At 39.4% G+C, this 27,502-nt stretch overlaps 1 protein-coding gene across 1 annotated transcript in view; it reads left to right on the forward strand.

Annotated features, from left to right (window-relative positions):
• Positions 1–2,112: 2,112 nt before the first annotated feature.
• LOC114069292 (vacuolar protein sorting-associated protein 13B-like) overlaps positions 2,113–27,502 on the forward strand; it is a gene marked incomplete at its 3' end in the record, with an annotated part of 183,460 nt that continues 158,070 nt past the window's right edge. The window contains exons 1-3 of the mRNA XM_027905981.1: positions 2,113–2,133; positions 2,900–3,077; positions 10,122–10,265. Of these exons, the coding sequence (XP_027761782.1) occupies positions 2,931–3,077; positions 10,122–10,265 (291 nt within the window). The remainder of the gene's footprint in view (positions 2,134–2,899; positions 3,078–10,121; positions 10,266–27,502) is intronic.

Raw genomic sequence — 27,502 nt, forward strand, 5'->3', positions numbered from 1 at the left:
GGCCCATCCCTCTGCTGTGTCAATGCAACTCTACAGGGAGGCTGTTCTATAAATAAGGTTGCTTCCATTAACATGGATTATTTCCCTAAGCTGGCTTGCTGTGCAGACTCACAAGAAGTTTTGCCAGTAAAATTCTTCATTTCCACCACTCTCTAGCACAGATGTAGCATTCTGTAAAGGAACTCTTTAAGAGTGCTAGTCCTAGAGAAATTGTAAGTCAGAAGCACAATCTTAATTAAAGACCACTGATGCTGTTAAAATCTTTCTGTCCCTCACCTCCCTGCTACCACCTCTTAGCCACAGGTTGCTGAAGAATGATCAAACGAGCAGTCCAAGCTGCTTCAATTCTTTGTGAGGTGAACACTGTTTTATGGGCTGTGATTCACAAGTGAAGATGGCGGAGAGAGTGAGGTGATGATGTATGTAAAATGAGGTTAGATTCATGGTTAACTCAGTATGTGTATACCAGAGGAAGAACAGAAAGGTAATCCAACAGGAGCTGGAGCCTCCTGACCTTGATTAGCTCAGCCAGATTTCTACATAGGTACTGCTATGGGGGGTAGGCTCTTACCTGAGTGCTCGCTCTTTGGGCTTCACATGAACTATCTCAAATGCTCTACAGTGTTGTCTTTTCTGTTTTCAGCCACATAACTAGACTGCAGATTAAACACATTGGATTTAAAAATGTCCAGGAGGAATATGTAACTCAACAGGTATATTCCAGGCTTTTCTTTAAAACTCAAATCAGAGGACTTTGTAAAAGCTTATTCATTATCTACATCAAAGCCATGCCCACAGGCACTGCCTACTGCACTTCTCTCTGACAGAAATGGGCCCATCTCCTTTCCATATGCCAACTACCAAGGAGTCCATTAACTCACCTTTCCAGGGCTTTTGCTGCCAGGAGCAACCCCAAAAGGGCTTGAGGCTTTTGGCAAAGGCTTTTCTCTATGATCACCATAGTGAGAAGCGCTTTGGGCATGCAGAGTATCAAGGGCATTCCTGGGTGACAGGAATTCCTCCCACATTTGAAATTGTGAAATTCAGAACCTAAGAAGAACTTCACATGAAAACAAGTTGGAAAATGCCACTTTTATTAAGCACCGTGAAAACAACAAGCATTTGCCACCACCAAGGGTTGCTCTACACGGTCACTCATCAAACCTTGGAGCTGGGCTGGCTGGGATAGTGGCACATGCCAGGTGTGATGCTCCATGTCAGAGTCCACCATGCCCAGATCCCCACTGTGGGGGCTCATACGCATCCAGGGGGCAGCCAGGCTGCTATGCCATGGAAGGAGATTGTTGGGAAATGTGTCCAATTCTGGGCCCCTCACTACAGACACTGAAGTGTTGGAGTGTGTCCAGAGAAGGGCAGTGGGGCTGGGCAAGGGTCTGGAGCACGAGTCTGATGAGGAACAGCTGAGGGAACTGTGTGGGGCTCAGCCTGAAGAAAAGTGGAAGGACCTTATCGCCCTCTACAACTACTGAAAGGAAGTTGTAGGTGGGGGTCAGCCTCTTCCGCCAGGCAACTGGTGACAGGATGAGAACACATAGTCTTAATTTGCCTAGGGGAGGTTTAGGTTGGACATCAGGAAGAATTTCTTCAGAAAACGGGTGATCAGACACCGGAATGAGCTGCCCAGGCGGGTGGTAGCATCACCGTCTAGGAGGTGTTTAAGGCAAGACTGGGCGTGGCACTCAGTGCCATGGCCTAGTGGACATAGTGATGTTGGGTTCCAGGTCGGCATCGACGATCCCAGGGATCTTTTCCCATCCAACCGAGTCTCACATGGGGGGCATGACCCCCACCCCTCACGGACACGCGCCGAACACGCCCCGCCCCCTCCCGGGCCCCGCCCCCGGCAGGGCATGTGACCTCCCCTCGGTGCCGCCTCTGGCCCCGCCCCTGCGCTCCCGCCAAACGCTTCCGCCGGGGCCGGCGACGCAGCGCGCACGCGCTGTGGAACCCGGAAGCGGCGGCGCGGCGGGGCCGGGGCCGGGGCCGGGCTGGGGGCGCTGCCGGCGCGGGGTCCCAGCGAGGGCTCCCAGCGCGGGGTCCCAGCGCGGGGTCCCAGCGCGGGTCCCACGGCCCGGCCCGCCCGGGGCGCCGAGGCTGGGGCTGCTGGGGCAGGTAAAGGGGCCCTGGCGGGGGGGACCTGGGCAGGGACGCGTGAAGATGTGTCCCGGAGGTAGGGACGGGGGCTGCCCGGCACCGTGTGGGTGTCCCGGTGAGGCTGCGGCGGTGACGGGGCGGGGAGGGGTCTCCTCGGGACGGCGAGGGTGTGAGAAAGTGTGGGGAGGTAGGAGAGTGACCTCGGCTCGGGTCATGGAGGGTTTTGGTTTCTTGGAGTTCAGAGTGGCAGGAAACTGGCGGGTTTGCCTTGAACACGGTGCTCGGAGACTGACACCGGTGTCAGAGAGAAGAGGGGCATCTAAGGGCATGTTTCAGTGTGCATTTTTGTCTCTTAAAAGTTATCCTTTTTTGATGTTATCAGAAGTTATCCTTCTGATGACTCCGAAAAGCAGTTTTCCTGTCATTTAAATGCTGTGTGAAAGCATGGTCCACTGCTTGATCATCTTTTCTGTTTTATGGTTTGGTTAGTTGGCTTTTCTTTTGAGCAAACCAGTTACTAGTTCATATATACTAGTTCATATATATACACACACGTATGTATATATATATATATATATATATGTAAGCTGAAAATTTGTAGATCCAAATAGATGTGCTTTCATCTTGTTATATGCTTTATCTTTATGTCTAACTATATGTATCTCTACCTATAAACATGGTTAGAATTATTTTCAGACATTCAAAGAGTGGGACTGGTGCATTATTGAAAATTAGGCTGGCAGATTTGTTACTAATAACTCAATCTCTTGTCCTTTTTCCTTAGTGCTTGACCTGAAATATAGATATCTTCCAGGATGCTGGAGTCCTATGTAACTCCTATTTTGATGAGTTATGTGAATCGCTACATAAAGAACTTGAAGCCTTCAGATCTGCAGTTGTCACTCTGGGGAGGAGATGTTGTGCTTAGTAAACTTGAATTAAAGTTGGATGTACTTGAACAGGTATGTTATCTTTACAGTTGTTGCAGTCTATGCCTTTGGTTTAAAAGAAGTTGACTGAATTATTTAGATTCGTCTGCACAGCTAAATAATCATTCAGTGCTTGCTGATTTTCTTCTTATGCAAGTCCATTTCCCCCCCCTGCATTTAGTTATTCTTGCTTTAATTTCATGCCATTTGTTTAGCAATGAATGGTAATTCTTTACACATTCTGTAACTTATGGGGTGTGAAGAGAAAGGCTTTTTTGTGGACATGTTTCTTCTATCAGTAACCATTGTTTTACAGTATGAACATTAATTATATTTCTTTTCCAGTCATATTTACTCTTTAATTATGCATGCTAAACACAGATTTGTGTTCTCTGATTGGTTTTCTCACTTAAGATTTCATCATTCTGGTTGTATCTAAACTTAAGAGTAGTTGAGGGACAGGTTTTATCAGCTGGTTTGTGTAGATTAGATCAGAGACTAAAGGCAAGCTTTACCCAGTAAAACACTAGATACAGAATTTGGAGTCTGCTGTCAATATAAACTAATTAAGTTTTCGCAGAAGGATAGTTTCCTTTTATGCTTGTCTGAGTTGACAGCTTGAGTGTGTGGGATGAGTAAAGCTTTTTTTCATTGTAGATGGTGTAGCAAGTCTTAACTAGAGTCCTTTGTCCAGATATAGTCCAACCAGATGAAGGAACTGAGATAAATACAACGAAGAAGTATGGGAAATTTAGATAGTACATCTGTTGAAAGAAGAATGAAATAGGCAGGGAATACATTTTTAATTTTGAATATAATAAGGTGAGACAAGATAGGGCAAGAATTATTTGGATGTGACAAGAAACGATGGAATAAATTGCACGTAGGGAGTCTTAGGTTAAAAATAAATGAAAATCTCATTTTTTAGTTCGATTATGAGGTATTGGAGTAGACTGAGGAGACTGCATAGTCTCTGTCGGGGACACCTTTTAAAATGTGGAAGAAGTACTTATGGTTAATAAAGAATCTCTGGTCCTGTTCTGGAAGAGGAGACAATCTTTCAAGAGATCCTGCGCTATTTTCTGTGCTTTTTAAAGAGCTTGACTTGTCTGCCTTCAAGTATTTGGTGGCCTCTCTATTTTCTCTCAAGTGTATTTGTTCCACATTTTCTTGATACAGCTTGTCCACACAGCTGATGTGCATACTAGACTTCAGTTGTGTAGGATGTGTTCCGCCTGTGAACCTTTTTAAATGTAGGTATTATAGACCTAAAGAAGGACTGGTCAGAAACTGGTGCAGATGGCTGGATGTCATCTAGTCCAGCCTCCTCTTCTGAGCAGGGCTGTTGCCAGCATTGTCAGACCATTGTGTTTTTCTCCCGCTGAGTTTTGAAATCTCCTGTCTTGTGAAAACCTTCTCTCTGGGTGAGCTGTTTCAATGCTTTGCTGTACAGAGAGAAAGCTTGTCCTAGTAACAGATGATGACTTGTGATGGATATATTAAACTTGCTGTATTACCTGACACTGTTAGGGTTTTGCTGCTGTCACTGGTGATGTTCCCTTTCTAGTAGTTGGAGTTTGCTGGTGGGTGATCCTTGGCTTCATCGTTGTCTACCTATGTGTCAACTGGGTTCCTAAATATCCAGCTCAATCTAATAGTGTCATGGCTTTTGTGGTGTTACCGTGTATACCTGTACTCATGACTTATCAGCTTTAATGGGGATATGAATATGCGATGAATGCAAAATTTACTTGGATTCATTGTTTTTACATTATTTGGCTCTGTGTTTGTGAAATGTAGTGATTGTAATTTGACTCTTATTATTCTTTGGAACTTGTCTGGACCCATGGACTATAGGGTGTCTTTCTCTTCTTTGTGGAAGGGATGCTGCTTTACACCTGCTCAGCAGAAGTCTTTGGGTATATAGTGTGTGGTAATACAATGATCCAAGCCTTTGCAGCTGGCAGGGAGCTCCCTTGAAAAGCTGGTTTCTGAAAATTACCAGTGTATATTATTTTATTTGGGTTCTCTGCCATGATGGGTTCATGGTATCTGAAGTTAGTCACCTTAACTGTTCTGCTCTTTTAACATCCTTTCTGTCCCAGGCTATCCCCAGCCTGGTTCCCTACTCCTTATTTGAGATGAACACAGCTTTAATTTCATGCTTTAGGTCTTCAGATACAAATGCTCATATCCTGGATATCTGTGTATAGCCTTGAACATTTTTCGCAGAATTCCATTTTTTGTGGAGTTATATGTGACTTTTTGGGAATGTTAGCTTATTTTTTACATATATTTATGTATGTCTTATGCTCTCATTAAAATAAGCTGATTGTCATTGCAATAACTCTTAGGGTCTGTCCTTCTCTCTGCCCTCTTTTTCTTTTTACAGTATCAGTTCCTTAGTGGAAGTCAAGTACTAGTTTGTTCTCAGGTTCAACCTTCTAGGTACAATGTAGCTTTTGTACATAATTGTGTCCCTCTTTGAGTAGCCAGTTAATCATAATTATATATCTATAATAAATAATATTATAATAATTATCTTTAGTTGAAGATTAAATCTGATAAAGTATTGGTATTTTTTTCCCTATCCTCAATGATTCAATTACTGCGAGATGAAGCATGCCAAGAAATTTTCCATCTATGCGTAATACACACATTGTACAAAGATTACTTTGGGAAAGTAATATGTAAAAAAAATTAAATACTACTTTTTTGTAAAGCGTTTTAAGCACTTGTCAGATTTTATGTGAAATCCTCACAATACCAGAGGTAACAGAACTACCCATGAACTTGGTAGCCAGCTTGCGTGTAATGTTTCTGTTGACACAGTGGTACCAAAGAGATGAGATACCTGGTGAGCTCTTTTTGCAGCTTTTATATATTCCCTTAACAATGCAGTTTATGTTAGCTGTTTTACAAACTCAGAAGAGAAAGATGAAGCAGTCTTTGGAAGACAAAGGATAGCTTGATCTAAAGGCTGAGTTGTATTGTAAGTGTGGATTTTTCATATCCAAAAGAATTTATAAAGAAATATGGAAACTTCCAGTGTACTTAAAGAATTATAAGGAGACTAGAGCATTGAAGTATCTTTATTTTAGGTGTCTGTGTTATATGTCACTGGGTTACTTGTGAAATACAGCCTTGACTGTGAAGAAAAGGTATTTGAGTTAACGCTCACGTGGAGAAAAGTACTTGCCAATCAATCCAAAGTTTGAGGTAGTCTTGTGTTTTAGAGCAAGGGGAGATTTTAAGTAAAGGGGGATCATGGTCATCTAGTCTACAGTCTTGCATGGTATTAGTCTGTTATTTATGGGTCAAGCCCAGAAGTTTGGTTTTAGTCATATAATATTTTTGTGAAGGATCTATGTGATGTAAAGGTAAAATCTAAACTGTAATGTCTAATCAGTCATAAGTACAGAAGAAACAAAGAATTCCAAGCAGTACTTAATGAAAGGGGAAAGATTGCACAGGAAGTGAGGAGGAATAAAAGTGGTCTTTTGTTATGTTGTATGATGAACAGGTTTATAAATTTGGCACACATTTGTGTTGTCTATTTAAATACTACAACGAAGAGTTATCTCCATTGCTTAAGGAAATTAGAATAATGCCAGACAACATTTATATCTAAATTTCTTTGAAAAAGAACTACGTTTTAAATACACTGTGCATTTGCTTGTATTTTGAAATAATTCCTACTTCCGTTTCTTTCGACATCTTGCAGTTAACTAGGCAAAATTGAGAATGTGTTAAATCCATCCAGAAAATAGTAGAAAAAGAGCTATTCTAGAATACCTTTTGAAGTAAACGCAGGTCAGGATCTAAACAGACATGGTGGTATTGATGAGTGACATAAAAATTAGATAACTACATGTCTGGAATGGGAATTTATTTCTGTTGCTGTTAACAGTGATAGTTTGCTGTCTTGATCCCTGAAAGCATTCTCTCTCAAGTTGTGATGTCTTTTTAAATTGCATGGTTTTTTATAATTTATTTCTGTGCCACTTCCCCCCCTCTAAAAAACCAAACCAAAACCAAACAAACAATCCAAAACACCCCCCCCACCCCTCCCCCCGCCCCCCCAAAACCTCACAACAAAACTCCAGGACAAAAGGCTCTATTTAATTTATTGTATGATTACTGTAGCAACATGTGTAGCTAAACTGCCCAGTACTTGCTTTTCAGTGTCTTAACTGAAACCGTTTGGATTAAAATTTTATTCTTGTTGCTTATGAGCATACAGCTGAATTTTTAGGAGAGAGGCTTTTGGCTAAAATCCTTAAGTATTTTAGTGAATGAGATGAAGAAAAAACATTTGGAAAAAAAAATTAGCAATTTTCTTCAAACCTTTTATGAGAAACTCTGTAACTGTCATTTTTTAGAATGGGGACTTGAAATTAGATGTGACTTTGTGTAAGCATGGCTGAGGAAGGAGTCAGAAGTTTCCCTAACATGAGACGGGTGTGTTTTTTTTGAGCTTCATTAATGAAAGCTCATTAAACTCCCCAAATTGATTTATAAACTGAAAGCTGTACTTGGAAAAAAAAAAAAAGCTATAATTTTATGTAGTTTTCTTCTCTGAAGGTTTTGTCAGCAGTTAATGTACTTTCGTCTACTCTTAGCTGTGAGATGCAAGGCTGAAAAGGCACCAGCTGCAGAATGGAGAGTGTTCCTTAAAACAGCTCCTATTAGCAGCTGTTGTTGCTGTCATGGTGATAGGTATTCCTGAGTAAGAACTGTTGACTTGTCTTTTGGGTGACAAATCAGAGGCTATCTCAGGATGCTAACCTGTCACAGATGTAATAGCGGTTGTTTCAACTCTCAACTTAGGACACGTTAACTGCTTAGGAAAATCAAAAACTTTGGTGGGCTTTTAAAACGTGTGACTAGGGTTTAATTCTATAGTCATGATTTGTAAATTTATCATTGATTTTATTTCAAGATATTAGGAAAATAACGACATAAGCTAGCTTCACAGAGATATTCTATAGGCAGATTTTAAGACTTTATATGTCACGTACTAAAGGCAAAATACCCTTGTCCCCAAATTTTATTCATACAGAAGCTCCATACAGCAGGGATAGGTCTAGGGTCAAGCAGTGCAGGAAAAGAGGCTTTCTGCATCTTCTAGATGTTTGTTTAAAATTCCCTAGCAACTTGCCTGTTTGACTTCGGAGTTTCTTGGACCTTCTCTATTTAACAGCTATTCATTCAGAGAAGTTCTGAGTTGAATGTTGTATGTACCCAAACTGAGCCAAGGTGCAAAGGTGCTTAAGCCCTGGCTTGCCAGGATAATTCTGGAGTTCTGAACAAAGTTTTATGTCCCTGAGTTTACTAAGAAGCACAACAATTAAGAGCTCGGGAGTGCTGGTCAGCAACAGTCTCAGTACGAGTCAGCAGTGTGCCCAGGCAGCCCAGAGGGCAAACCCCCTCCTGGGGTGCATCACTCGGCATCGCCAGCCAACCATCACCAACAGAACTGACTGTCCCACTGTAACAGTGTTGTTGTGGCTTCACCTTGAGCACTGTGTGCTGTTCTGGGCCCCACAGTTTAACAAGGATGTGTCCAGAGGAGGGTAATAAAGCTGGTGAAAGAGCTGGAGGCAAAGTCCTGTGAGAAAGGACTGAGGACTTGGGGCTTGTCTGGTTTGGAGAAAAGGAGGCTCCACTGCCCTCTAGAGCCTCCTGAGGAGGGCACATGAGAGGGAGGTGCTGAGCTCTTCTCCCTGGTATGCAGGGATAGGACATGTGGGAATGGTTCAAAACTGTGCCAGAAGAGGCTTAGACGGGACATTAGGAAGCATTGACCAGGGTGTGGTCAGACACTGGAAGAGGCTTCCTAGAGGAGGTGGATGCCCCATGCCAGTAAGTGTGTAATTGCACAATGCTCTTAACTACATCTGGTCAGCCCTGAATTAGTTGGGCAGGTGGATTAGAGGGTGGTTCTAGGTTGGCCAAAGCTATCACTCAACATCTAGGAGACTTAGATTCACTCATTTCTTCATCTGAGAAGATATATACCTGTAGTTCTCAGCATCTAAGACGAAAATGAAAACACCAGGCTTATAAGCAATTTGAAGGCATCTGTTGTTTTTCCTCCATTTAAATTTTATAGAAAAAAATGTTAGAATAGACACCAGAAAGGTAAGAAGATGAATTATCATTGGAACCTCATCATTAGAATACTTAGTTTTGAGAATGCTGACTTAAAATTCTGACATAGTATCAAAAATGGTTTCTTTGTTTTGCAGTAAACACTTACTTTCGCTGTTCCAAATCTTGGTTTCTCATCCTGGGACCAGGTCTGTAGCCTGACCACTGTGTCTGTTAAGCACTGAAGCTACTGGAGAAATTGCAGCACTTTGGCACCATATTTCCTGCTGACTTGCTGCATGCAGCAGCTGGCTCAGTGGGGCTGTCCTGTAGAGCTGAGATCTCTGCATTGGCTGGTTGGAGCGTCAGGCATTTGTTAGGAGTTCTGGACTGATTTGCGCCAATTATTAAAGCAGTGTGACAGCCACGTTAGGCCTTGGTGAGGAGGAGTCCAGTTTTGCCAAGGAAAAATTTAATAACTTTGTGTTCACTACCAGTTTGATGTGAATGGGGCAACAGTGGGCCAGCGTTAAGAACACTGAGCTATTACAACTCTAAGTATTAAAATATTTTCAGAGATATTACCTTGCTGTTTTATTGTCAGTGTTTAATTCCAAATTTGTTCTCTTCACAATAACACAGGTTGCATATCAGTTTAAGCATTTACTTTCACCTCACTCATTTCTGCTTGTCCCTTGAATAGTGGCACATTTTGCGGTAGCTTCATGTGAGAGAGGTGGTTTTAAACTCTTTTATTATCAAGGACATGGTAATCCAAATGTCTCCTTTGAACAGACTAATTGTAATGTAAGCGTGCAAGTGATTATAAAGGAATGTCCCATGTCCTGTGACACGCTATTGATTCGGGGAGGGAGAATAAATTTTTACTTACTTTGTGATAGAACCATACTATTTTGAGTTACAAATGCATCTTGAATTTTTAAATGTTTCAGTAGTTAATTCTGCATTCTTTGTTGTTGTTAGGAGCTGAAACTGCCATTTACGTTTTTAAGCGGGCACATTCATGAACTTCGGATTCACGTGCCATGGACAAAATTGGGATCAGAACCAGTTGTCATCACTATCAATACAATGGAGTGCATCTTGAAGTTAAAGGATGGTGCTCAGGTAAGAAATGTGGTGAATGCTTTTCTAACATGGAGAGGTTGATGAGAATAATGGCTTCTACAGGTCACTTTCCGCAAAGCCTTCTGAAGAATGTGACATGTGAAGCTGGGATTCCTTTTAATTTCTGAGAAGCTAATAATGTTCTTGTCATGGTTAGTCTCTTCCTTTATGCTTATTTTTAAACTCTCTTAGCTGCAGCTAATAAACAGTTCATGCAGATGTGAAAGTAAGTTAATAGTGCTCTGCCAGAATTTTCCCATGGCTAGAGAAGAAGTGGATTTCAAGAGCAATACAGGATACTGAGAGTTTGCAGCTTCTGCCTTTCAAGAAAAAGTGCTAGTTGCTTAAGTCAGTTGAATGTGGCACAACTCAGCATTGGGCATTTTTCAGAAGTTGTGTTGCTATTACTGAAGGAATGCTTTAAAGATCCTGGCCTGTAATTAATTCTTACCTTTAGGAGGTATAGTGCTTGCTTGAGTATAGTACTTGGAAGACTTCTTTTATGTAAAGGTCTCACAACAATTTGTACACTATGCTGTTTCACAGGCTTAGGAAAGGTTTTGTTCTGGCACTGTGAAGCCGAAATAAGTGGCTCAGTTTTTGTTGTATGTCTAACATAGTTAACCAGAAGTACCTAGATATATTAATGTTAAACTTTTTTTTTTTTCTTTTTTTTTTTTTTTTTTTAGTCAGTGTGGTGTTTTGATTCTGGAGAGGTTTTCCGGTTTGTTTTTGTTGGTTTTTTTAAAGCCTTGTTCACATTTCAATTTCAGCTTGGTCATTCAGTTATACTGAGGACCATGCAAGAGAAAATTCCAACTGATGCAAAATTCAAGTGTTTTGTAGGGTGCTTGATGAGCTGCTAACATTTAACAGCAATAAATAGATGCAAACCAGCAAGAACATTGCCAGACACTTCTGTGATGGTTGATATTTCTTGTAATATTCTTTTACAGTTCTAGATCTAAGAGGCTTTTTTGCTGGAGTAGAAATCTCTAGTCCTGGCTGTGCCACCCACAAAGCACACGCTTGCATTCTGTAGTTACACTTAATCTATGTGCAGATGTGCACGTGCACATACACACACGTACACGCACCAGGAGCCAAATGCTAAGTACTTTTCCAATATTAAGGTAAGCTTTTTGAGACCAGATGTTCCATGAGAAATGGGTTTCAGAAGCAGCAAATTGCAACTAATTATGAGAGTTGCAGGAAAAGATTTGTAGCCCACGACTTTGTGCAACCCAGAACTAATATTTGATATTGGACCTTGCAGATGGCTACTGCTGGAATGATCAGATTTCCTGCTTGCGTGGTATTCGAAACTTAGATTTTGTGGTGCATACAGCAAGAGGTCAAGTGTCACAAATGTAAAGCGCTCTCAAAACAAGTATTTATTACAGATGTTTAAGATTCAGAGGCAAGACAGGAGTTTTGAAAATTGCAACTGACATTTGAACAAATTATTCAGTGGTATGTACACCCAGGAGGATAAAATTTGGGTCTGTGCCATAGAAGGATTATCTTTGACTAACAAGAATGTAAATGAAAACACTTTTATGCTGTTTTCTGAGGATATGGTTTAAAAAGTTCACTACTTGAATTTTATTTTTTAAATTACTATTTGAAAATGTTTTATAAAAATAAAGTGTTCTGACAAATTCTTGTGTCCTAACTTATTGTACGGCAGAGTACTTGGCTAAAACCAATTGTCATAAAAATCTTTGTAATCAGTGAATAAAATCTATGAATAAAATAAAATATTTCTGTGGAAAATGGTAGTAAAATGAACTTTCAGTGAATTTAGCTCCAACTGGAACTGTTTTGCCAAGAACTTAATATCTGTGAAGAGCATAATTACCAAGAAAGTTTAGTTTAGGTCTCAAATTGATTGTCTTGATCCTGCATTTCCTTCCTCAGGTGAAACTTCTAATGAGCACATGCATAATTTCACCTGACCAAAAAATAAAGTTCCTGACCACAACTTAGTGAGATGTGTATTCCTTGGAAAGGGCTATTTCAAACAATGTTTCTGTTGAAGATGTATGAAGATTAAAATACATTACATTGCTTGAAGTTATTGTCCAGTGGACCCTTCAGATTTTTGTGAGCAAAAACATCTCTTCCTTTTTATGTTTTTGAAGTGTATCAGTCCCATGGAAGTGACTGTTAGTTCAGCTTCAAGTGTTAGTTTAGTTGTTTTTTTGTTGTTCATGCTATTGCAGCATCTCCTCGGCTAAGTCTGGCGTAGATAGTAATGGCTCAATTTCTAGTTTTATGCAAATGCTCTCCTTTTCTAAGCAGAAGTGCTGTAAAAGTGGTAAGTTCACTCAATGATATACAAAATCTCTGTTGTAGAATTAGTGGTATTTATTGTGAGTTTTGAAGTTTGAACATTTTGAAGGTCATTGCTTTTCCCCTTTTGTCTGTGCTTTGCTTCCTTTTCTTCTTTTTTTTTCTGACTGATACTACTGCTTCTAAAAGCAAAATGTTAAATATGGCTATTTTACAAGAAAATTAAACTGAAGTGAATCAGGAATAGAACTTGGCAGTGATTAAAGTGGTGTTCTATTGAACATGCTCTATATGTGTGCTTTTGGTTATGACTTTGTTTAGTGGCAGTACTTGAAATAGAATTTTGGTGTGAGTCATTTTGCATTGCTTTTTGGTGTCTGTCAGCCTAATGCAACTGTGCCTGCCTTTTTTTTCTTTCTCTTTAATGTTCTGCAGTACTGAGTTTTTAAGTATGAGCATTTAGAATGTTCTCAAATTCATCAAACATGTTGGTAAATATGATGTTAAAGCTGTTATTACACACTTAAATGTTTGTTTGACTTGTATTTAAGGTATAGTAATTGACTCTCCTGACACTTCATGAGTGCAATTTATTGTTATAGAAGGTAGTTAAAGTTCTGGTATTATATTCTGCTTATTACCTATCTCATATATTAAATCTCAGGACTTTATATAGCACTGCAAACACCTCGTTAAATCTGTGTTTTTCCTCCTAGAGTTTTTTTCTCCTTTTGTCCTGTTTGAAATTCTTTACTCTTTTTCTCTTTGCCTCTCCGTGCCCCACAACCTCTGTGCCCAAACCACAGGCTTTACATTCAGGTAGTACAAATTGGAAAGGACAAGCCTCTAAGCCCACGTCTGTTTTCTTCACCTTCCTGCAATTATGACTAACCACAAGACTGATGTTCCTCATGTTCAACCTTGATTTCTGTGGTTTTTAGTCTTGGAACTGATGCAATGAGGAGATCAAGGAGAAATGTGTTATCTGTATTATTGCTTCACTTCTGAGTTCTTGCCTTTAATCAGGACACGGTGCACTAGGAATATGCTGATATATGTGAAGATGAAGATTCTCTGTACTCCAAGAATAACTAATTATGGAATTGAGAAGGACTCTTAAGTAGAAGCACTTGCAGGGGCACAGGGAAACCAAGTAGTTTGCCGAAGGAAGTTGTGAAGGAATATAATAACCGTGTGGAAACAGTGGAGAACAGCCCACAAGTATGACTGTCAGAATAGCAGACACATTCTTATCTGACAGTCGGTAGGGACTGCCATCAAAGAATGCTGAAAGCAGGAATTGGTTTTGACCGGGAAATGATCGAGATGGGAGATAAGGTGTGTAGACAGGTTATGAAGGACTTTGAAAGTGAAGACACAAGGCTTATGTTTAATGAGGGTATAGCTATATAAAGTTTTTGCTTAAATGGTAAAGCTATCTCCAGGTTTGAAGCTGTGCTTTGCTGTTTTTGTCCTCACCTGGGTGTAGTAGTTCAATGGAAAGTGCCTGTATGGACAAGTGGTGCTGTTTTCTTTCCATTTGAGTCTGTCTGCTGTTCTGTGACAGCAAAATTATGATAAGACTTGAAATCAGAAGACTTAGCTAACAGTCTTTAGTGGCCCACCTTTGTGCTTTTTATTTCCTCATGTAGAAGCTCAAGGTCTTAATTTTTAAAGTATTTTTTATTTGATACCTGCTCACTTTCATAGTGGTCTCTTCAGTTCATTAAAACTGATATTGAGTTTTAACACTCGTATGCAAAGTTTGAAGTGAAGATTATATTGAGAACTGCCCTGCAGGAAGCAAAATATGCTATCAGCTAGTGTTGAATCATCATGTCAGGTTAATGATGAATCTGAAATTCTCACTAAGCAGCCAGTTCATGCTACTCTTATTTGTGATTTAGTAGATTAATATAAGAAAAAAGGGACTTTTATGTTTTTGTGTGTGTTTGCATACAAATTATTATATATAAGTAACAAGAGCAGTTTTCCATGTTACTGATTTAAAGCAAATACCTTTGTGTAAATCAGACTTAAGTTGTTTAGTCTTTTCCAAAGGCTCAGGAAGATTTGGTGAGACTTTAGTTGTGTTTTATGCCATTTTCAAGAACTCTAGTATGAAGAGTTCTTAAATTTTTCTGTGAATTGATAAATGTGGGAAAAAAAAAGGTGGTTTAGGTAGGAGAATCTCTTTTTCAAGGGAGAAATACCATGCCCTACGAAGCTCTTACAAAAACATTTAGTAAACTTACTCTTTCAGTAGAGGAAGTAGTAAAGGCAGGTTGTTAGAGCTGCTAGAAAAGCCTTGCAGCATTTGGTTCAGACACTTTGTCTTCTATTTCCACTGTTTTCAAAGGAGGCTAAAGAGGAGATGCTGAGCAGCTTTGCTTAAAGCTGAATTACTCTTCAGTGTTCTAGCTGGGCAAACAAGAGTGACCATGTAATTTACCTGTATTTTTTCCTATTAACCATTTTATAGATTGTAAATGCAAAGTATCTGATGCTTTAGATTGCAGTTATTCTGAAAGAATATTATGAAAGAAGAAATCACCTTTGTGAATTAATTCAAAGACTCCTGCGGGCACGTTTTTTAATTTTCTCACTGCCATTGTGTTGCCTCAACATGAGGCAACAATCTATCTTGGTTACATGAATACTGGTTAATGTGTTCCTAATTTTGGACAGTTTTCATGTGAATTTGTCAATATGCGGGTTCTCTGAATGGTCGCAAGTCCTGCCAACAACCCTCTCCAGCTTGGGCTCTTCTCCCCATGGGTCCACAGGTCCTGCCAGGAGCCTGCTCTAGTGTGGGCTTTCCAGGGGCTCACAGCCTCCTTCAGATGTCCACCTGTAGGTGTGTGTCCTCCACAGGCTGCAGGTGGATATCTGTTCCACCGTGGGCGGCAGGGGGACAGCTGCCTCCCCCATGGTCTTCACCATGGCCTGCAGGGAATCTCCGCTCCAGCGCCTGCAGCACCTCTCTCCCTCCTGCACTGATCTTGCTGTCTGCAGAGTTCTTTAGCTCACATGTTCTCATTCCTCTCTACTCTGGCCATAATTGCTTCTTTGCAATATCTTCTTTCTCCATCTTAAATCTGTTATCTGATAACTGTCATTGATGGCCTTTTGGCCATTGTTGGGTTCCCTCTTGGAGCCAGCTGGCTGGCATTGCCTCCCTCAGACATAAGGGATACTTTTAGTAGCTTCTCATGAAGCCACTCCTGTAGACCCCTGCTACCAAAACCTTGCCCTGCAAACCTAATCCAGGCTTGAAGAAGTCCTTATGTCCCTCATACTGACAAAACCTCAAGGTTATTGTGTTATTGTCATGTGTAGATATCCCATAGTTTTGCTGAAATTTATTTGTACCCCTGTGTACTGTGGAATTTATTCCGGTACTGGTGGAGAGCAAGAAGTTTCTGCTTTTCACATTTTGGTAGTAAAACTCAAAATTTCCTATTGTCTTGTTCCTTCTGTTGCCTGAACTACCTCTAAATGGATTGTTTACTTTGGCTTGCAAAAAATGATTAAAGGACAGTCCTCATACTGCAGTGGTGATAGCCAAAACTTGACATGGATCTTATGACTGCTATCTGAGTGGAGGACTGCTGTTTAAAAACAGCTTTCTGCCAGGAGTAGTAATGCCTCCCAACTGCAGGGGTCTTGTTGAAGTTCAAGGCCTCAGGTTCTGTAGTTACCGTGTCATAGTTTGTGGTACTTTCTATCTTTTAGTATACTTGGACAGTTGGTCTTAGGCATATGGACTAGACTCCTTGTCATCTATACTAAATTGCCATTTTGCTTTTCTCAAATTTAAATATTTAGAATTAAAGACTGTTTGGGTTTTTTAATTACTATTTGACTATACTGGCTTAGACTGGCTCTTTGCCTTTTTAAAATGTCTGTTGTGTATGGGGAAACATGGCCTTGCCAAAAAGGAAATAACACTTTACAAGTTTTAAACAACTCATTACCCTCTGAAAAACCAGCGTAATTGTCCTTTAAATTCAAGAAAGAGAGAAAAATGTTTCCTTTGTATAAACATGGGTTATATACATTAGTATTTTAATTCTTTATACATAAAGTGTGCACGAGCTTTCTTTTAAGTGCCAAATCAATGCCCCAGGTTTGGAGGTTGAGGTCTCTTTTAAATGCTTCTGTGGTGCTAGTATGGTACCGCAGTTAATTTATGAATTTTCTATAGACTAGTAAACAGCCAATTTTCCATCTTCCTTTAGCAGGTAAAGTTTGAGGCAACCAGATGGAAACATGCATATTCTGCAACCATGAGAACTCTTCTGGAGTCCATTCTGCTTTGCTGTAGTGTCCCAAACATATTTACAAAATCAGGCACTAAATAATTTATATAAGATTTATGGCTTTTTTAGCTTAGGGCAAGGCACTTCTTTGGAGCATGACTTTGAAGTTAGTTGGTCTTATGCAGAACATCAGTTGGAGTTCTGTCTTCCTCAAGAAGCGAGAGGAAAGGATGATGCAGATAGGAGTAGTACACAGAGGAAGGCTGAGGCAGTTAAATGGACAAATAGGTTAGGTGAGAAGAGATGAAAACCGCCTGATGGATATGCAGGGGAGAGGTGTTTTTTGGATGTGGTGCCCAGTGGTCCTTTAAGCTTTCATAGCTGTACAGGTAATTCTAAGTAGATTGTTTGATCAGGTGAGGGTAGCACGCTTATGTAAAAAATTCCACTTGTTTGCCTTGGAACACCTGACTAGCCGAGAAATATCTCACTTATTTTGATGGAACCTTGTCGGGATGCCATATTTTGGAAAGATGTAATCCTAATTTTAGACATGTCGGAGTAGTTTTCCACATGTATGTATCTTTTTGGGGAATCTTGCATAGTGCTGAATTGATTGAATCTGTTGCAATATTTCAGACATAGTAGTTTAATATATTATTATTATTATTTTCTCCTATGTTTTGAAGAAAACATTTTCAGAGCAGATTACTACAACACAATTATTTCATGGGTTCTAAAATAGATGTGGATATGGGGCTTGCTTTTTTTTCTGGATCAGTTTGTATTTCAGCAGAAATCGGTGCTTTATTTGACATGTGGTTTGGATTTGTACTTTTTTAAAGCCTTTGGCTTTTGGGCAGATGCTCTTAAATTAATCTTTGACTCTACCCACTTTATTTTTGTTAATTCACTTACTTTTTTTTTATACTGTTCTTTTATGTGTGCTGGGGTTTCATTATACACTTAAAATGTGGGCACTGACTTGCTAGTTAGGTTCCTCCTTTCTACTTAGACCTCCAGTTTAGCTATAACTGTGCTTTGACAGTTGGCTGTGGAAGTTGGTTCCACGTCTTTTTGTAGCTTTTGTTGCTTCTCCATGTGTTGTGTAAGCCTGTCTTTGTCTGATCAGTCTCATACCACTAAATTATATATTGAGTAGTTATCAGCTGCCCTACCAAACTGATGTTTCTGAATTAAGGCCAATGTGTTTTGGGGTTTTTTTTTCTATAAGAGTTGTGTTTTGGGACTAGACTGTGTCCCAGACCTTGACAGTTTCAGTTCAACATAGAGTGTGAAGGAACAGAATAGGTCAGTTTTCAAAATTGAGTTGAGAAATAACATAGTGAGAATTCAGAATCTCAAAACTTAGTGTTAAATCAACATATGTTTATAAACATGTTCATATAAGTTTTTTCAATACTATCTTTGTTGATGGAAAATAGTAATTTTCATTTGCTGAAAATTGAAGTGTTATGAACTTGTTGCACATGGGCTGATGTTTCTGAAAACAAGAGAAGGATATCCATCTCTGTGATTTTTCCTGGAACTGGATTAGGATTAGAGATTTGTTGGTACAGAAGCTGTAGACTGTGCTGGGGGAGTGCATTCTGACTGAAGCATTTCCCCATGTTTCAGTTGTGGAAACTTGATATTGTTGAGCATTTTTTTATTGTTATCAAATAGACTTCACGTAACAGTCATTTTAACCCATTTCTCTTTCTGTGTCTCTCCCCCTTCCTTTTTTATTTCTACTTCCATAGCATTCTCTTAAATTGATTCTAGAATTTGACTGTAACTTGCCACTGGCAAATCATGTTCTATTTGTAAAGAAAAAAAAATTATGTAAGCCAGCAACCAGTAAAACAGTTTGACCTCCATATATGCACATTTCTCTTTATTCATGCATATGAAAACTCATAAACTTATACCAAATGCCAGTGTTAACAAAATATGTGTTATTTTTTTTAACCAAAAGCAAGTGCTTCTCTTCTCTACATGAAGAATCCCGTTTCTTTGTTCATCTCTGTACGAGGTCTGTTCTGCAATACAGTTTCATTCCAGTGAGCTGCCTCTTACACTTTTTGACACTTAACATTCATACATATCCCACTTTGCCTGAGAAGCAGTTCAAATGTTGACAGTTCAGAAGTGTTGCCCAGGTGGAGGGGAAGAATTTTTGTCTCAGAGGAAGCTGATGTTGCTTCTTTTTCTCATTTAAAACTGTAGTTTTCTATTTTCTACTTTGTTGCTTTAGTTTCCTTTGGCGTATTGTGATGTTACTTAACAAATGAGGAAGCAGCAATCCCACTTACCTGTTGTACTGCACTGGTGTATAAGCTTGTTCTTTATACAGACCTGTGATGGTTTGGACTTGGCTCTCTGCCAAATGCCCAACCCCCCAGTAGCAGCCCCTCTCTTCCCCCCTTTCTACTTCCCCCAGGGCAAAGGAAAAAAACTATGCAAATTGAAGAACCCGAAAACCAAGCTAGTTATATAAAAAAAATATATTTTATGTATATTACAGTTAAGATGCTATGTACACAGCAAACAGGAATCCAAACACCCCCCGAAGGGATAGGGAAAGGGGAAAAAAGGGACAAAAGGAAACAAAAAGGGACACCGAATAGATATGCGCAATCAAACCCGAGAATTAGTAAAATAACTAGTAGAACAAATCTCACCACATCCCTTAGAAAGAAACAGGATTGACACACACACGGCCAGCACTCCCCAAGCCTCCACATGGCAGGTCAGTGGATGCTGCAGGCCTCAGCCTTAGATAAGCGAGACCAATGCAGGGACCCACTGTTCCCGAACTCCGGCGGAAGAGAAGAAGAACGAAGGCCGCTCCTCCCTTCTTATTTATACCACGATTTACGTAAAAATTGTATGGAATACTGGGAACACTGCCCCTTCCTTGGTTACAAACTGGTAACCAGGGAGGGCCTAGATTAAAACCACCACAAGACCCCTGTGTGCATGTATATAGGTGTATATGGATTTATGCATATTAAAGACCCTCCTGACTTTTTATTTCATTATTGCTGGATGGTAAGATGAACAGTTGGGACAGGAAACGTGAATAACACTCAGGACATGGGTAAATAGTTGTTCTACAATAGTTGTAATTTCACTGTTAATCCACTTAGTAAGGCACTGAGAGCAGTGAAGAGCTGTTTTCTGACTGTTTTGTGGGCAGGCAATGCCGCACATGCCCAGCTGAATGGTAGTCAATGTATATTTAACTTCCTTCCCTCAAACAAACCAATTTTTTTCCTCTGGAGTTCTTTTGTGGTCCCACCTTCGCATGTTCTGTAACTACTAGAAAACTGCAGACCTCAGACTGAGTATTTACACTATGTAGTACAGCTATGTTCTGCAGAGTTTAAGATTGTGTATGCTATGGTTGTTTATAAATCAAATCAGATGAATTTGCTGTGTGGAGAGAGGAGTAGATGATATGCAAGAGCTTTCTAGGCTGCCAAATGAACTTGGAAACCAAATGGCAGGTTAAACTCTTGTCAAAGCACCAGTTAGAAAGTTCGTTGTTGAAATGTGAATAATAGTTTTGTTCTGTACCAGCTAGGATAGCATCCAGTATTTTTTCTATTGAAGTGGGTCTACTGTTAGGAAATGGAAGGAATTGCATGCAGCAAACCAACATCATAGCAAGGAAACAGATGGCATAATTTAAATATTAGAGCTAATGCAGCACTGACTGTTGTAACTTGTGTTTTAGGACTTTGGAGTATGTTATGGGTCTCAAAGCTGTGAATTTGAATATGAATACACTAGAATTGCTTTTAGAACAGCTTAATATGCTGTATTCTGGGGAAAAAACCACCATTAATAGGTAAAAAACCCTATTAATATGTCCCAACTAGTGCTAGTGATTTGCATCTGCTTATATATTTCAGATGAGATTACCTGTGTAAAACTTTTTATTGTCTCTGGGATATGTATGAGTACAAAGGGTGTGTGTGTCTATGAGTTTTCCAAAATGAACTTTGAGTGCTCATGTTCAAGAAAACTTTGTCAAACTTACTGGTACCTCCAAAAGGTGACAGGGCCAATGGACGTTCAGGTCTTCTGGAAGTTCATGAAGCTCGTTCCTGACATACGTCTCTTCAAAGATAATTTTCTGGCTCTGTATCTCATGCTTTTAGCATCACATCAAAATTAGCAGGGAAAATCACTCACCATCTTGCCAGAAACTTATGTGTTAGTACACAGCATTTGCTGTGACAGAGGTCAGGGTTCAAACCTACACCAGCAGCTTTCAAACAACATTTTTTGCCAGAGCATAAGTCTTCACTGTTCATGGTGATGCACCAGCTAAAAGAGGTTGTTTCGTTTCCTTTTTGCTGTGGTTAATTTGGTAAATTAATAATTGGGGGTGATATCATGGTATGTATTCTTGAATTTCAGAAAGGAACCCATTTGAACAGGAGCAGACTTTTTTTTTTTTTTATTTTAAGGAAACCAGCAAAAGTGTTGTTTTTTAATTCTGCAGGTGGGCAAGTAGAAAGTAGATGTAAGAGTTGGACTCAGATACCACAATGTTGCCAATTTATATTCCAGAAAATAGGTTTACTAAGACAAACAAAAATACTAACATGTAAATGGTGTATTTGTCTTTATAAAGTACAGAGCACCTGTTCTTATGTGTAAATACAGGTGTATAAAGCAGAAAGATGAAGACTAATCCTTGTACATTTACTGATTTTTACTCAGCTTTTTCTTTTTTCCTGACCTACTTACAGCAAGGAAATGTAATGCCAATAGTCAGTGTCTTTGTTCCAAGGTATAGGGTGAAAGGGTTTATATATCATCTTTGGCATAATTCCTAGGAGTAGAGGGTCAGATTCTGATTCAGCTTCCCTGGTGTAGGTCTGGACTGCTTCAACTGATTTACTTTGGAGTAATTCCAGGCTTGTCGCAGTCCAGCTGACATCAAATCAGGACCCTACAATCCAGCTTTGTTTCATGTAGTTGGGTGAAGAGTTTGGATTGGTGTGGTTTAATGGGGATGAGGTGAGGTAATGCATTTAAAAATATTTCCTTGGAGAGGAAGTAGTTTTTCCTCATTTGTTGATAGATTAAAGCATAGTTAAATTTGTTGGAATGTATTTTAGCTCCTCATTATAGCAGAACCTACTATTTGAGATTGGCATGATTAGAGATCTTGTAGTGGAAAACCCCTGTAATTTATCCACCTTGTGTAAAAGCATCTAAAAATTCCAAAAGATAAAATACTCTTAATTCTTTCAGGTACAAAATATGCTCTGAAATTATAGCTTGCTCCCTTTTAAGGGTATGGTTGAATTACAATTTATTAGATACAATTTAAGCAGAAAAATTCCCTTTATTCACCTATTGCTTGGAACTTACCTTGCAATACCTGCACTTGAAGAGTAGTTCCTGTTAAATAATTTTGATGCACAACTGATGGAGATTGTGTTTTATTTTGAACACTTATGTATAATAGTAAATTCTATCCCAGTAAGCTACACTTCTTCCAAAAGAATGGGTAAATGTTCTGGTTTAAATGTGTACATTCTTTTCTATGGAAAAGTCATTTTCTTACCTCTTTACAGGCCATAAAACCCCAGGGAAATTGTACTGTGCTGCTGGCAATACCCTGGACTATATAGTCTTACTCTAAATGTGATAAAAGCATGAACTTTAACTGTAAATATATATTTTTTTTGCCTCAGGAAAATATGGAACAAAGTTGATCCCTCTATTGAGAAATAATTTTTTTTTCCTCCTGCATCTTCTTCAACATGTTTATTTAGTGATTCTGTCACTGACTTGCTAAGAAACCATGTCTTGAGGCCCTCACCTTGGCTTACTAAGATCTTCAGTTGGCTTCCTTTACCCATGTAAAGGTCTAGAGAACTCAGAATGCTGAAAAATGATGTCCTTGGTTTTCAGTTGTCCTTATGTATTGTACCTAAGTGGAGGATGAGCAACACAAAGCTGCTTTTCCTGTTTTATTTTATATGCATGAATCATTCTTCTGGAAGATTTTGTTATGTAAAGGATTCTATTGATTTCAGTTATTTATTTTCAGTTAAAGCTGAAAATGTGTTTTGGTTTCATTAGGTAGCAAAGCCTGTTAACCTGTCAGCATTATTCAGTATTTCAGGTTAGTTTAGGATTTCCCCAAATGAACTAACAGCTGCTGCTGCAGCAGTAATGTGTAACTACTTAGAATTAAACCCAAAGATCATTAATACTGATTTTTTGGAAGCGTGTTGGTAATGCAGCATTACTTTTCAAAGACCTGCAGTGGTTTTCTGTGCATTTCCAGTTCTGTGCATCAATCAATGCAGTCAGTGTGGCTCTGCTGTCTACTGTGGGAACACAGGAGACAGCAATGTTCCAGTCCTTGGGTAGGTGGGCTCATCTCAGGTTTGTTTTTTTATTCCCAGTGGCAGGAGTGTCATATTTCATGGCTTCTGGAACACAGGTGAATATCATCTGGACTATGTTGTATATATGTGTTGTTCTGCTGCCTTCTGGAAGTCTCTGCTTTCCTGTATCTCTAGTGGCTTCCAGGTGTTTAAGCTTTCCGCCCTGAAGTTTTTTCCCAGCAGGGCCTGATGAAGACCTGAGAAAAAGGGCAGACAAGACAGTGCTGCTGACTCCATACAATTCATTCAGCCTGTTCTTGATGGTCTCTTCCCATATGTTCCTCAGATGTGGACAGTGGTGGCATTGTGGAGTTAATGCATTGTTCTGGCAGTGCGAAGTGGCTACCTTTTCTGGAAGCTCTTCAACCCTTTCCCCAGCATGCATTAAAGATGGACTCATTATATGATGGGGGGAGAGGCTACAAGCCCTTAGATAAAATGGTTGTGGGGAGCAGGCTGCCTGCTCCACTGCAGTCATCTGGTGTGCAGCTGAGGTTCTTAGGAGAGGAGGCCAAAGGGAACAAACTAGATGAATTGTCCTGCCATGCTGCTTATGGCCTGTGGGCTATAACTTGTTCATCATAGATATTTGCTTATGATACTTAAGAAAATTATGATTTTGCAGTAGAACTTCAGAAAAATACTTAACAGCATGAGAAAAATCTGCTTAAGCCACAATGAACCTAATTCTTTTTACCAGCGTTCCACAAAAAGGGAGCATCTGGTAGACAGAATAGATCAGTCCTGGGTGCATATGCTAGTGGTTTCATTGTCATCAACAGACATTACATTTTTGTTGATTTATTTTGTGCAGCGAATAAAACTTCATTTCCTGCTCTGTTAAGAATGTTCTACTTTGCTTGACTTGTACAAAAATGAGGTATGGTTGTTGTATCCATATAAAAGTTGAAAGCAATTGTGTGGCATGGAGTTAATGGTGGACGTATCTTTCACCTACTTAAGCGCGTGCAACAGTTGTTTTCATCTGAAATCCTCTAGTTGTTGATGATGCTAAATCTTCTGCAGTTAACTTTCCCTTCTCAGAACTGTAATCTAAAGGTCAAGATACTGTATTCTTCGTTTCTTATGTATCAAAGAGTATTCCACTCATAACTGTGGCTTATAAAACTGCAGTTTATTACCCGTAGACCGATTGTTTAAGCACTTCTGTTCTCAGTCAAATAAAACCAAGTGAACTGTCCATACAGTCATAGGAGAATCTGGGATCACTTCTATTGGTGTCTGTACAGCCCAAATTAACTTGAAAGAAAGAGTATGTTATAGCTGCTCAGTCATTTTACTTCTGGCATTTTTGATGAAAACATAATTTCTTCAGAATGATGTTTTTAGTGTCTGTTTTGTCTTGGGGGAAAAAAAATCCGAACAAGATACTGAGTTTGGAAGAACACAGAGTAGTATTTTTCTGCTTGTCAAAGCATGTTCCTCACATTTTTGATACTGTTCAGTGTTGAGTTGTGTCTAATTGAACTGCTGCTGTGTTGTGTGTGACTTGTAGCTTGGATGTCTGGTTCTCTCTTCTGGACTATGTTCCCAGCTGTGTTTCTCCAGCAGCATTCTTTTTCACTGAAGTGCCTAATAAGGTACATGAGTGCTATGGTTACAGGGCACCACCAGGGAGATGTTCTTTTGGAGGAGAGAAATGGCTATGCTCAAAACTCTTGTGGCCACATTTCTTTTCAGGTGGTTGCTTTTTTGTGTGTGAAAACAGCAGAATATTTTCATCAGACTAAATAAGGTTGTGCTACTTTCAGGAATGTTGGAAAACTATTTGAAGCAGATTTAGAAACATACAATTTTACAGAAATCTGAAAGTAAACTTAGGTGTTTCCCATTACATAGTTCTTTTCTACCAGCTTTTATCTTGATCTTGTACCAAAAGCAAGTATCAAGGTAGTGGGACCTCAGGAGCCTGACTCAGCGAAGTGGCCCATGTGTTAGTGTCTGGTGAGGAACAGACTCGTCTCAGAATTGCCAGCTCATGAGCGCTCATCTTCCTTCTGGCTGTGCTGGACCTGGCTAGAGATTGATGATTCTGGCCCACAAATTCTAGTTTACAGTGCAGTTATAAGATTCTGACTCTGTTTAAGGGTAAAATGCAGCTACTTTGAAACTAACATGTCATGTCTTTGCCCACTGTTAAACCAATCTGACGGTTATACCAATACCTACATCTTATCCAGTCCTTGGCACCAGTGGGTGTGGTATACGTCCTGTGAGTATTGCTTGTTAATCTTGAAGTATTTTTTACGATCTGCTGACCTTGGTATTTTGTGATTTCTGACTTGATAGGCTTCTGATGTGGTCTTTTCTCACTTGGAGACAATTTGCTGGTTCCAGAGCAAAAACGGAAGGAATCGCAGCTAGCAGTTAAGAAGAGATCGACTGCTTGGGAGATTTGACTGTAACAGAAATATGAAGGAAGTGTTGTGTGGTGGGATTGAGCTTTTTGAGTTTGTCTTGTCCAGCTCTGCTTGAAGACAGTCAGAGCAGCATCACAGGCATACCTGTTCCTTGCTTGCCACTTCCTTGTACCTCATCTCAAAGAGATTTTAGTAAGTTCTCTTTACCCATCTAAAATGTCTGGTATATGACATTTTATGACTATGTAATGTTTGATATCTTTATCCAGTTAAAACTCTTAATAGGGATACTTGTATTTTTAAGACGTTATGTGCTTGTATTTCATGTTTTTGTTTTTTTCATTTGAAGAAAAACATTTCTTAGATCTGGGCAAAAGGCTTATGCATAACCATCTTGTATAGACAGAAAGTAAGGAGAGACTTAAGTGGAGTGTCCTGCTCTCTTCAGTTTTTATTCCTCTTTATAGGGAGACGTAGTGCTTTCGTAAGTGATCTATAAAGAAACCTTATAAACCCATTCAGGTCATAATAGCTTTAAAGCTGCCTTTGTACATGATGATTTTGTTTTCATAACTGACTACTATTGTAATGAATTTAAGTGTGGTATGATCCTGTCATCCGTGCTGACTTGAGGTAACTCCTTGCACTAATCAATCTTTTTGATATTTCTATTCTTGTATATACATTCAGGTCAGGTCTGCTGTTGTTATTGAGTAAGAAATGGTTTTGTTCAGGCAAGGTTTTTCTCTATTTTTTTAAATGCAATTTAAGAAACACAAGTATATTCCTAAACATATTTTCTGCCATTGCTCTGGTTTTGGTTCTTTGCAATGCTTAGCCTGTTCAGAACAGTCTGTGGCCTATTCTGCTTCTGAAAGGCACTGTTATGTAAAAGCAAATACTGAAGTATGGTGCTGCTTGGCTTCTAGTGTATACTGATTAATCGGTAAAAACTCCAAACGAGCAACAGATTAGCCTTGCGTGGTGTGGAGATTTTTTTTTTTTTATTTATGCCTGCACTACAATTTCAGATCTTGTTTTACTGTGGTAGGAGAGCAGGTGGCAAGATGGGAAAGGGAGAACAGGGATGCTTGTTGATATCCATGTCAGCCCACACATGTAACAATTTGGTAGGCTTGAACACTTTCAAAGTTATTCTTATGAGATGTCTCAGGCAGTAAAGCTTATTTTCAGCTTTCTATTCACCTTCAGATCCCCACTTTCTGTCCTACTTGCTATTCTGTAAGGTGCTGTTCTGCTGCCTGAGCTTATGCTTTGAAAAACTCCCTTTCCTTGCTTCAACCACCTTTCTCATTTAACAAACTGCTAGTGCTTCAATTGCTTCTTGATTTTGAATGTTAATATAGATTTATTGGAGTTATTGCATAATTGATTTTGTCTTAGTTAGAGGAGTAGAAGACATAAGTTTTGGAAAGGGTTCATGTTGTATTTTGAAGACCAGTAGTGTATAAGCACGCTCCCCATTGGAAAGCCAGGTCTTAGAAACTTGTTCTGCAGTCCTGAACCACTTTCTATAAATATTTGCTTTATTCAGAATCCTCATCTAAACTAGGCTGAAAATGAGAATAGCAACTGGTTAAATACAAATGTAACTTCTTCCAGTTCTTACAGGAGTTGGAAATATTTCTTCAAGATTAATGAGTCTTAGGGTTTGACAAGTATTTGTCTGACAAAATCACTTACACAGCACCATGTCTTTGAGTTTAATTTTATACAATCAAAATTCAAATTTGGATTCTGTTAGAATGGACTATTTGGATGAATGTCATAGTTTAAAAAAATTGCACTTGATTTGGTAAGCAGAGGTAGTGTGCATGAAGTCTTCTGATGTTGGTGGGTTTTTTTTTTTGGCTATA

This window comes from Empidonax traillii, unplaced genomic scaffold, assembly GCF_003031625.1.
Source record: "Empidonax traillii isolate 1590-97213 ecotype Southwest subspecies unplaced genomic scaffold, ASM303162v1 scaffold1229:size276339, whole genome shotgun sequence".
Classification (NCBI taxonomy): Eukaryota; Metazoa; Chordata; class Aves; order Passeriformes; family Tyrannidae; genus Empidonax; species Empidonax traillii.